This window comes from Panthera tigris, chromosome A1 (genome assembly GCF_018350195.1).
Source record: "Panthera tigris isolate Pti1 chromosome A1, P.tigris_Pti1_mat1.1, whole genome shotgun sequence".
In the NCBI taxonomy this organism is placed as follows: domain Eukaryota; kingdom Metazoa; phylum Chordata; class Mammalia; order Carnivora; family Felidae; genus Panthera; species Panthera tigris.
In genome coordinates, this window is record NC_056660.1 from 177,131,900 (window position 1) to 177,144,232 (window position 12,333).

Sequence of the window (12,333 nt, forward strand, 5' to 3'; positions counted from 1 at the left end):
GATGCAGCATGAGAAGGACTTGACCTGATGTTGCTGGGGAAAGGGGGTCATGAGCCAAGGAAAGCAGGTGGCTTCTAAGCTGCAAAAGGCAAGGAAACAGATTCTTCCCCAGAGCCCCAGAAAAGAACACTGCCCTGCTGACACCTTGATGTTAGCCCACTGAGACCCATTTTGGACTTCTGACTTCCAGAGTTGTAAAATGATAAATCTGTAATATTTATGCTGTTAAATTTGCAGTAACTTGTTACAGGAGTAACCGGAAACTAATATAGCTAGTAAAGGTCAGATCTAATGTTATGAAGCTCTATTCCAAACTACAGAGAATTAAGAGGGGAGACAAACAAGGAGATGCAGAGGCAGTCGGGTGAAGAAAACAATATATTTGAAACCAAGTACTGACAGGTCGCATATAAAGAGCCAGTGACTTCTGCAGGCCTAGGCCTGCATCATGTGCTGTTCCCCAGTGCTTCATTAGGACAGTACCTCTCAAGTTCTATTAGAATAAGCCTTGAGAATTGTGCTTAGCTAGATCTAACTTGGGCCAGAATTCAGTTTTCATTTCAGTTTCCCCCTACACAGCCTAGGAGTTGTACCTGTCTCTGTTGGGACTATGGCTTCAGGTAGGGCGGGCTGTTAGACTATCTGTCAGCAAGTGTCATCAGCTCTTGCTTCCGTCGAAAGATAACAGCCCAAGTGCCGAAGGCGGAGTAGGCAGCTGTATTAGAGGGACTGAACTTACCTCATTTTGAGGCTCCAGTGTCAGTCAGTGACCCCAATTGTACATTCAATAAATATTTCTATTTAATTAATATATACTGAGTGCTTGTTTTGTGACAGGAATTGTTCCAGGCCTTTTCACACATCTTCGTCTTATTTAAAGCACATTACAATTCTTTAAGATAGATACCTCCATTTCATAGATGAGAAAACTGAGGCTCCCTTTGATTCCTCTCCCTAGGGAACCAGAATGTTTATTTTAGTTCTCAGAAGAAAAATACACTGCCCAATGCAGACCCTTGTACTCCTTTTTCTAGGAAACCTAACCTAAAAGTTGCATCCCTGAAGCATCTCATTCCCTGGGGGGGCTCTGGACTCTCTACCCTCAAAACCAGGTAAGTTATTAAAACTGGATCTGGACTTAATGGGCTGCTTTCTGCCTACAGGGCCGGCTAATTAGTCTTAATTATCTCATTATAGATTCTAAGTATTTCCAGCTGCTTCTTTACCCCTTATTGCCCAGTCCCGCCCCCCCCCCCCCCCAGTCTGTTTTCCAGATAGTCTCTGCCAAGTCCTGGACACAGGTGATATATTGATGTATTCTTCCTATCTATCAGAACATTAGTTATTTCTGATCAAGCTTCTCACTTGCTAAACCCTTCTGGGACATCTACCTCTATGTTCTCTTATCCATGAGAATAAACATGCTTTGGCCAAATATTAGACATGAGAACAAATCTTAAAAACTACATTTGACTTTCACTGACCAGAGAACTGTAATATACTTATACAGGGCAAATAATAAACGTGAATTTATCTATTTATTTGATTGAAGCTCGGAAAGTAATCCCTTCTCCCTTCTCACTGCCCTCAAGCCTCAAATCAATCATTCAGTCCAAACAGTTCAAATAAAAAGGAAAGAGAAAAAGTTACCTTTCCTAATTGATTGAGAATATGAAAGGTGAAGTAATAGCGAATTGAATGAGAATGTGTGGTCACAGGGCTAGAAGTTATAGGACTGTGACTGACCTTGGGCAAGCCATTTAATCTTTCTGAACCTCCACTTTCTAACAGATAAACAGTGCAATAATACCTATTTCACGTGGGCTCTTGAGGATCAAGTAGGATAATGTATGTGAGAGTGGTCTGCAGACTATAAATTTGTAAACAAATGTTAGTTATTAATAAGGAAAAGGAAAGTTTCCTTCCTCCATGTATTTTTACTTTTATCATTAGTAGTTATTTCTAGAGTACTCTTCCCTTTTTATTCAAGTCATTTACTTTTTAAGATTTCTCAAATTTAAGCTAGAAATATCTTCAGGTGCTGATTATCTATTAAAGGCCACAAAGGTAGATGAATAGTATGGCATGCTCCTCCCTAAAGGGAGAATATCTTGTAATGTCTATAAATAACATTTTAATATTAGCATTCCTTGATCATTACAAAATATGACTGCTTCTTAGAGTTTGAGTGTCTGAGGAAAGCATTTCTCACTCGGATCCTATTAACATGCTTCTCATTTGGGTAGTTCAAGATAAGGTGCAATCACAAAACGTCCGAGGAAAAGAAACTGTAAGTGACACCAAGGAAACACGATTCTAGTGGCACTGAGTAATTCTAAGTTTGTGGTTGGTAAAAACTTAATTTGCAATGAATACTATTTAGTTCTCCACAGAACAAAGAGCCTTGTTGTAGTTCTTTTCCACACTTCCCCTCGCCAATATTTGTCAACTGAATTCACCTCTATTCAAATTAAACAAAATAGAAGGTTTTATTTATTCAAGTATTTTATACTGAACAGCTCCCTGGAGGTTCTCCATTTACTGGCTTGGGTAATATTATCTTTCCTTTAGTTTATTAGATTGACAAAGTTAATTTAAAAATAACCTAGGGAACTTTAAGTGATTCTTGGAAGGGCTAACATGTGTGCACATATGGCCGGTCACCCATTTTCTTCTGTATGTATGCTATCTTGTGAAGGGAGGTTTTGCATTAATTTTTATAATTTCTTAGAATACAGAAATACATTGCCAACATGAAAGATCATCGTTCTGATGATGAAATGCTTTCAGTTCTGTTCTTTATACAAGTGAACATTTCGTCTACTGTAGCCAAGGAGCAATTTGATAAAATGATACAACTGTTTATTGCCAAAAAACCCCCCCATTTTCATCTGAAATACAACCTGGGGCACATAGCATCTAATTAAATTCATACAAAGTGCAAATTATTGAAGAGAAACCAAAATGCATTTCAAAGTAAACACCAATTAATGTGACACCCAATTTCTTTCCCCTTTCCTAATCACTCCAATGTGCATGGCTCGTACACAACATACTCAGCTTAGTTTGTAAGATTCAATTAGAAAGAATATGCTTTACATTGCAGTCTGAGAATTACATCCCTTGCTTTGCAAGCAGGCTGGTTAGGTGTGTTTTTTTTTTTGGTTTTTTAATTTTTTTTATTTTTGTTAATTTGATTCTTACCAAAAAAAAAAAAAAAAAAAAGTCAGTGGTATAAAAAGTCCTTCCCTACTTTTTCTTTAATTTGAGAAGAATTCTCATTACCTAATATTTTCACTTACTTCATTTAATACATGGATCTGTGCTTCTTTTGACAAATGCACCATCTCTGTTTTCTTTGTTTCCGTGACACTGAATACAACAGAAAACTAGGAAGCCACATATATAGGAAGTCTGGGAGCAACGTTCCAGTCAACCTAGTTTGTGAGACACGGCTTCAAATAATAAATTATAAAATAAAATAAAAAAATAAAAAATAACAAAACTGTGCTCAGCAATACTCATCAAAAGATCATCTATAAAGTAGTAACACTTAAAAAAAGGAGAGCAACAAGTGACTAATCAAGCACAAGAGTGGTCAAGTGTAGTTGATCACTTGTGAAAGTAATCAGCCACTTGAATTGTTTTGTTGTGGAGAGGCCAATGATCAAAGCTACTCCCAGACAGAACCTGGCAGGAATTGCTGATTCCAGGAACTATGATGATGGCATCTTGGTTATGGTACACTTTTGTGTCATTCATTCACTAAATATTTACTGAACACCTACAATGTAGCAATAGGAGACTGGTACCAGAAAACGTGAAAACGGCAAAGTCCATGCCCTGAAGGAGCTCAATATGTATTTTGGGAAGAAGAGCAACTCTGATTCCTAACAAGGAACAGAAGCTCTGGGTAATATATACCACAAATCATCCCTTGATGCTTATAATATACCTTCAATTATTTTAAAAAGTGAAAACCACTAATAAAGACTTTCTTTTCAAACAATGTAAAAGTTCCATGACTGTAGCTGCCATTGTTTTTAACTTTGTCTATAGCCAGATTCAGTTTACTTGTACGCAACACCTACCACGTACCAGGCCCTTCCACATAATCTGTCTCTATTTCCCCTGAGGTCTAAAAAGTGCTTGCAATCTAAAAGGATATTTACTTTTAAAAAACACTTCGAGCTAAGAAAATATCAATTTATACTTTATATTGTTATGAGTTAGATAATGCAAAGGAATCTAATCCTGAGAAACCTAATAAAATCCTCTTTTAGTTATTCAAGTTTAGATATTTTACTTCAGCTTCTCATACCTCACAGTTTACACTGAGTGATACTAAATAAAAGTAGGCTTCAAGATGGCAGCCTGCAACACTGGGTCTTTCTGGGCATCATCATGACTCTCAATTATCAATGCAGTGGTAAGTGGGGGGAGGGGCGGTGAATGTCGGCAGTGCCACCCTGCTGTTTAAGCTACTGTGGATTTATGGAAGGTTCTTTTGTCTACATTGACTATGTGAGAAAGGATCTTGACCTACTCCATTTCTAGGTCTTGAAAATGTGCGTGACATGAACCTATTTCCAGGAAATCTCCTCTACCTCGTTCTCTTTAGCTTTTGTCTCCCCACCTCTTTCACTGTCGGACAGGGTCAGTAAAGGAGCATTTTTAAGTCTTTAGGAAATAGATTAAGTCTAGACAAGGGTTTTAAAGTCTTCTTTAATGCTGGGACAACTGGGAGGAAAGCAAGGGGGCAAGCTCCTTGAGGGCAGGGGCCTGTACACCTGGCTGGTCTCTGTTTTGCCCTGAGAGCTCAGCACAGTGTGCTCTCTAAAGGATCATTGAGAACAATGACAGAGTTGGGCTGCTCCTCTTTGCTCCAATGCAGCAGCCAAGAGGTAACCCAGGCCAGTGTGCAGTATGCAAAGCTGTCACTCAGCTCTCCCACTTGCCTAAGGTAGCAGATGATTGGGTTTTGCATGCCTGGTTTACACTCTTCAAATATTTATAGACAGTTCTCTTTGCCTCAAGCCCTAGTTGTCACTTAGCCAAGTTATACATACATGGTTCTTTTAATCTTTCTTTAGAAATCAATCGCATCAAGCTCCTTAATCATCCTAGATGCATTTCTCTCAACTTTTGGCTGTTTGTCTCTCTGGTAATTTATTCTGTTGAAATGCATGGAAATAATGCAGATGTGGAACAGAGAAGGATTTAGTCACCTTTATACGACAAGGTGCAATGTCTTTTATGTGCAAAATAAAATTATTTATCCTTTCACTTTTTGTAAGATCATATTTAAAAAAATTCATATTTAAGTTGATGGATCAATCAATATACTGCAAGAGAAAGAATGAAAAAAATATCATCAGTAATATCTTAAGGATGATCTTAAGGATCAGTAATCATCTTAAGGATGATATTGTCATTGACTGAACTCTTTCATGTATCTATAAACTGATTAATTTAACCTGCAGTATTCAAACACGGCTGGGGGGCGATGGGGATGGGAATCCAGAATAACATGGTCACCATAGAGGCTTAAGTGCCCATCCTAAGGTACTATCTACCTGTGGATACATTTAGCTAACTTCAGCTTTTCAATGAAAAAAATTTTTAAGTAAGTTATATTTTTTCCCATTACAAAAGTGATACCTTAAAGAAAATGTCAAATAATCTGGAATGAGAAAAAGCTACCTATAGTTAGCCCAAAACAATATTTAACATTTTAAAAGAATTTAAGTCTTTTTTGGATGCATTCCCCACCCACCCTAGGCATGCTCATATCATTTACACAGTTTAACACCTAGTTTTTTCACTTAATGTTACAAAATTTCATGTATTGCATTATCTTCAAATCCCAATTTTAAGACTACAGACTATTCCATCAAGTAAGTAGATGTGCAATAATTGTACAATTCCCTACTATTGGATATTTGCATTGTTTCCATTTTTTTTCTAGATTAAGTGTCATTACAAAGAAAATCACTGGTGTAAAGCTCTTCCATATTTAAGACTATTACCTAGATTCACAGTAGTACAAGTAATGGATCAAAGGATACCCAGAAAATACATTGTGAAGTAAAGAATTAATGCAGGTCCTATTTGAAGTGAAAAATACCACTTGAAATACAAAGATTTGTCTTTTGATGCTCAAATCATGGAGAGTTGTAGAAAACTGTCAAAGATGATAAATTCTAGTAACTTAAATGTGGTGCTCACTAGTATTCTCCTTTGTTCGCCCAAGTATGTCATCGAGCCCTTATTAATCAGGCTTAAATTCTTGACCTTACCTAGGTCTACCATCAGAAGGCGAGTGAGGGCCGTGTAGAAGGTTGTTCGGCACCTGAAGTCACTGAGACTGTAACTGTCACTGATGCCAAGGAAGGGGAAGTGTTCACTCTAATGGAAGCAAAAGAGTATCCAAAGTTATTAATGCTTTACCTAAACTACCCAGAAATTTCTAGTCATTAATTAAAGGAAGTAAGACTTACCGTGTGGTTTTTTAGCATGAATTTCACAGCATCTATCTTCACAAGTTTTTTTAAAAGGATATAGGTAATAGGAGTTAAGGAATCTGGGGAAATATAATTGTTTTATCAATAGATAATCAATCACAAAATAAGACTATAATGGCATCAATTTCTATTTATGAAGAATCAATATTATTTCTAAAGAGCATTCCTACAGAAATGTCTTTCATTCTGTTAAGAATGATAATCCATTATTAACCAGTGCAATTACTTTTCCTATCTTATACATATTCTAGTTATGGAAAGGAAAAATGAATTTTATAATTAAGACAAAAACTTCTTTACTATTAAAGCCTTGATAGTAGAAAATTAAAACTGACCCTTTCTACATTTTGGATATAACTTGAGAACTTCTCTTCACTTAATATTATTTCATAAAAAATAATTATAAAAGACCTATAATAGACTACCCAGAAAGAGAAAATTATTCAATTCTAAGAAACAATGAGCCCAGTTAGTAGAAATCTAAGGAAATTCTGCTTTAGATGAAGATGAGAATGCTTAGAAAGATGTAGCTGATGCATGTCACCAAGTATTGAAGGACAAGCCCGACATTTCTAGTAGGTGTAAGACACCTTATATTTGTTATTTCACCTAGCTTCACAATTACACTGTCCGATATTATTTATTTCTAACTCATAGATAAGAAAACAGAAGTTCAGAGAAATTAAGTTACTTGCCCAAGATTACACAGCTATAGATTGACAGTGCTGAGATTTGAACTGAGGTTTGACTACAGAGGCCATGTTCCTTCTACTGTACCACATTTTCACCTGAACAGTTCAGCTCAGAACGAGAAGAAAGTGGAAAAACCATAAACATTATCACAAGGTCTAAATAATTCTGGTTAATGCTGCCATCAAAGAAGGGCTGATGTGGTTCTAAGAACGTCTATTTAGTATACAAACACCCTCTTCTCTTACTTAGTCCCTCAGGTGTGGGTGTAAGAGTAGAGAAGACATTGAACATGAGTCAGGAAGGCTGGGCTTCTGGCTTGACTACCCCATCCAACCAGCTGGTTCTGAGTCTGAGTACTGTACTCGGCCACTCTGAGCCTTAGTTTCCCTCTCCAACAAGCAAGGGTGAAACCTATCACCCAAGCTATCCCACAGGCCTGTCGTGAGGATCATATGATGCAAATGTCTTTGGCAATTATAAATCAGGGAGGAAGACACAAAGATGCAGAGAACGAACGTGTACAGAATGTTTGCTACCTGCAGGGCTGACTCTCACAATCCCATGAGGTAGGTAGCATCACTTCTATTTTTCTGATGAGGAAACAGATTCGAAAAGATTAAACAGAACTTTCCAAAAGACAAACAGTATAATTTAGATTCAAGTCCCTCTGACTCTACAGCAACCATCCCAGCTGCATAGTAAGCATGTATATTTGGTTCACCTTCATGTCAGACGGTAAACTTTCTAAGGGCAGGGGCTGCGCCTATGCATTTTCCTCAGCGCACTGCTGTCAAGTGGGTGCTCAATGCACTGTTTTTCTGGCAGGCTGAAGGGGAACAAGATCAGGACTGACCCATAAGAGACTAACCAGGAAGAGAAAATTATTGAATTCTATGAAACGATGAGACCAGTTAGTAGAAATCTAAGGAAATTCTGCTTTAGATGAAGAAGATCAGAATACAACTAGAAAGACTTTTCTCTGCATATAAAAATGAAATTTGAGGGGTGCCTGGGTGGCTCAGTTGGTTAAATGTTCGACTCTGCAGTTTCGGCTCAGGTCATGATCTGACAGTTTCATGAGTTCGAGCCCCACGTTGGACTTTGTGCTGATGGTGCACAGCCTGCTTGGGATTCTCTCTCTTCTCCCTCTCTCTCTGCCCCTCCCCCACTCATGCTGGCTTTCTCTCTAAATAAACTTAAAAAAAAAAAAAGGGTGAGATTTGATGATTTTTCCTGTGTGAATCTGTGAGCAGAAGAACTGCCATTCAAACTTTACTCAGTTAAACAGGGGTGGGGATCAATAAACTAGGAAATATCTTAAGTAATTACCAAATACAATTCTCTTGGAATTGCAAAGTTAAAAGTGACAGGGTCTATGGGTAATAAGAATGCTGCCATTAATAGGAATCTTCCTGTCAGTGCTACTAATAAACAGCAAGTCGTGTTTTGACAATGGAATATTTATGGTAGCAATAAACAGAACACTCACAGGAAGTATCTCATCTGCCAAAGACACATTTTCTACAGAATTGCATCTGTGCACTTTGCATCAAGGCCAGCCTCACTGCCTCTTAATTACATTCAAAAGCAAAAAAAAAAAAATGATTAAGAATAAATTTTTACTTTTTTTCAATTAAGAAAAAAATGAGAATTCATCTGAATATTTATATTCCTCTATAGGAATTCAACTCAAAGCTAGTTATACCCCTTAAGAGAGTCTATAATGTTTTTTTTTCTTTTAAAGGGCAAATGGATACATCATCTTTACGATCTTTTTACTTTCATCTTGTTCTTCTCTACGAGACTAGGGTTCTTATAAGTTGTACCTCTTTAGCCGGGTGGGAGCATTTTAGTGCCGTGGCAGTACTAGGTTAGATTTCTGAGGCTTGCTCGACACAGCTCGTAACCGTGAACATAGTAATGGTGGCTGACAGTAACAGGACCAATAGTAGGAGTCTACAGTAGCGGGTCAGAGAATTTCGTGAAGGTCACACATGGAACACGTGTGACTCTAACTGTAAGAGCGTGACTCTAAACCATAAGCTTTCATCAGGTTACATCATATCCATTTGATTTTAAAGAGGCCAGTGATTTGAGAGAGATCACTAGCTTCTTGAGATACAAAGGAAACTGGAAGTAGGTCCCAGAAAAAACAGGGGAACTGTTCTTTTAGGAGGGACCAATTTATTAAAGAACCTTCATCACATCCAGGACTGAGCAGACTCCACAGCCTGGCTGATATCAACTCACTAAACACAATTCCTAGAAAATTTCTGTTTGTTTCCATATAGACTTATGAAAACACTGAGGAAGGGGAACAAGGTCTTACTGACAGCTAGGATGACAAAGAAAGGAAGGAAAAAGTCAAAAGAAATGGTATATCCTACAGATGGTTGGAAATTTTGAAAATCTGTACCTCTGAAGAAGAGGAAAACCAAGCTGAGAATGAATTAGTTTTTTCAGTTCCTGGAGTACTACACACTATAGTAGCTGATGGGCACGGCAACACCAAGTAGGACTTCAATTCATGGTAGCCAGACTTCACTGAGTATCTACATTTCATCACACCTAAAATGCCACTGGTTAGAAAAAACATCATCATTTTATGTGCTGAGAAAGAAAGAGTGTTTTAAAATGTCACCAATTGTGGTGTTTATATATCTTATTACAGAAGTGTTAATGTGTGAAGCAATTTCTGTTTTAAAATCAAAGAAGCAGTTGGTGTATTAGGTGTAAGACATTCGCTGAGCACTAGAGGGTAGATGATACATTGATCTAGGCAATTATTTAAAAGCCATACATGTTTACAAATAGGTTTTGCAGACAGAATTAAAAACACATTATCCTAATGATAGAAGAAAGTTCACAGATAAGAAAAAGACATGTTGGAAATTGCTATCGGTAGATGACAGGTACAAAGTATAATTACTGAAATATCAGTTTCGTTATTTCAAAAGTGAGATTATGTTCATAAACTACTAAACTAAAAAAAATCCAAATATGTATAACCAAAATGAAGCATCTTAAGGAATACTATTAATTACTTATAAGGAACAGGAGTTAAGGCTTTGTCAATTAACTAAAGGGTAACATTAGGTTCACATGCCCACTACGTGAAATTGTGAACTATAGAAGAGGAGAAAGAAAAAAAAAAGACTCCTAATCTCTAATAACTTCCAGCCTGATAGCTGAGAGGACTAGCCAATACAAAGCTATGTGATACTCATCTTCGGACATACAGATAAGAACTAGGTGTTCAGGAACATCAAGAAAAATAAAGACGATAGGAATGGAAATGAAAGGAATTAATATTCAGTGAGCACCTACTGTGTGACAGGATCAGTAGTAGTAGGTGTCATATTTTCTTAGATAACACAGATATATTGTTACAGTGCTCGCTTCTGGCAGCACATGTACTAAAACCGGTAGGAAGATCAGCATGGCTCCTTGAGCAAAGATACATTGTTACATATTTATTACTTTATTTAATCCTTACAAAATCCCAAGAGATAGATAATATTCCCTTTCTACAGATGAAGTAACTGAGCCTCAGAGAAATTAAATGACTCATGTTCTTTCAGTTAATACAATGACAAAGGTTCATAACTGTTTCAATACAGCTTCAACAAGTCTTCAGCAAGACTTGAAAATTTAAGAGAGACCTAATTGAGTTGCAATGGGTCAAATGAAAAGAACAGCATATGTGGTGATTCAGTAAAGATAATTAAGGGTGTCAAGGGGAAGGTAAAATAAATTTCCTCTGCCCGAGCATAAAGTACAGATAGTGGTTGAGAGGTGGATCAGAAAATTAGTTATGAGAACTCAGTAAGTCAAGTACTGTTAAAGGACTCATGTTCTAATCAATAATTTCACTTTGACCCGAGAAGCAAGGGGAAGTGATTCTGGGCTTTTGGGAAGAGAAATGATCAGATCACAATAATACTCGAGGAAGGTAATCTTGTGAAGCAGGAATCTAAAGAATTGTGTGAAGGTCTGAATAAGTGGGTTACAGAAAAGGAGTAGAGAGGATTCTCACACTTGATTCTAGTATAAAAACAAATGGAGCAGATAAATTATGGGATGACTTTTCCATGGATAATAGAGACAGAAAACAAAGAAATAAATCAACATTTCTTTTGATGAGAAATGTTAATAGAAATACGCCTGAGGGATATATGTCGAAACTAGTTTTATTTAACATTCTCAAAACCATCTGGAGATGGTGGTATTCACTGAAATAAAGCAATACATTTTAATACTGTTTCACAAAAGCAGAATTACTACTGTTTGTTACTAAATATTTCCTGTAACAGACATACCCAATTGTACTTCCATCCTTCACCCTTATTTCGTTCTACACCTTTGTTTCATCTCTCACCCTCTACTCTTTCCTGACCCCCACCTCATTCAGGATTCATACCCCGGTGGAGGGAAGATCAGTGACAGGGTAAGGATGTATGGTTTGCACATTAGTTGTATATTTAATGGCTTGTATATAAGCTATATCTAAATGACCTTGAATAAAAAGCACTCCCTCAAAGCCACCATATCAAAATGTCACATGCCCATATTATTTTTGATGAATAAATTTTCAGAAAATTAGTATGTAATTTATTTGAGTTAAATTTTAAAAGGAAAAAGAAACTATGTTGATAAAACAATGGACTTTGAGCTCTTAGGAAAAATATGTGAAAGGCAGTCTGGAATCAGGATCAATTCTATTAGAATTTAAAATCTGGGAGGGCAGGATCTGTGTCTCATTTGTCCTTTTGCCCTGTATTTAGCAAATGCTTAATTAATATTTGCTAAACTGAGAGAGGCCAGTAAGGGGCTCCTGGGTGGCTCGGCGGCGGGGGGGGGGGGGGGGGGGGGGGGGGGAAGGGACCAACTCTTGATTTCATCTCAGGTCATGTCCTCATGGTTTGTGAGTTCAAGCCCTGCCTCAGGCTCTGCAGCATTAGCGTAGAGCCTGCTTGGGATTCCCCCTCTCTCTGCCCCTCCCCTACTTGGGCTCTTTCTTTCTCTCTCTCCCCCCCCCCCCCCGCCAAAAAAAAAAGAGGCCAGTAATATAAAATAAATCATTAGGATGAGTATAGAATTAAGTTTAAAAATCATT

The 12,333-nt window shown here is 37.4% G+C and overlaps 1 protein-coding gene across 2 annotated transcripts in view; it reads right to left on the minus strand.

Annotated features, from left to right (window-relative positions):
* RANBP17 (RAN binding protein 17) overlaps nucleotides 1–12,333 on the minus strand; it is a 330,708-nt gene that overhangs the window by 79,117 nt on the left and 239,258 nt on the right. For both annotated transcript variants that reach the window (XM_042992442.1, XM_042992448.1), the window contains 2 exons: nucleotides 6,501–6,564; nucleotides 6,300–6,408 (listed from right to left, as the gene is read on the minus strand). In XM_042992442.1, the coding sequence (XP_042848376.1) occupies nucleotides 6,300–6,408; nucleotides 6,501–6,564 (173 nt within the window). The remainder of the gene's footprint in view (nucleotides 1–6,299; nucleotides 6,409–6,500; nucleotides 6,565–12,333) is intronic.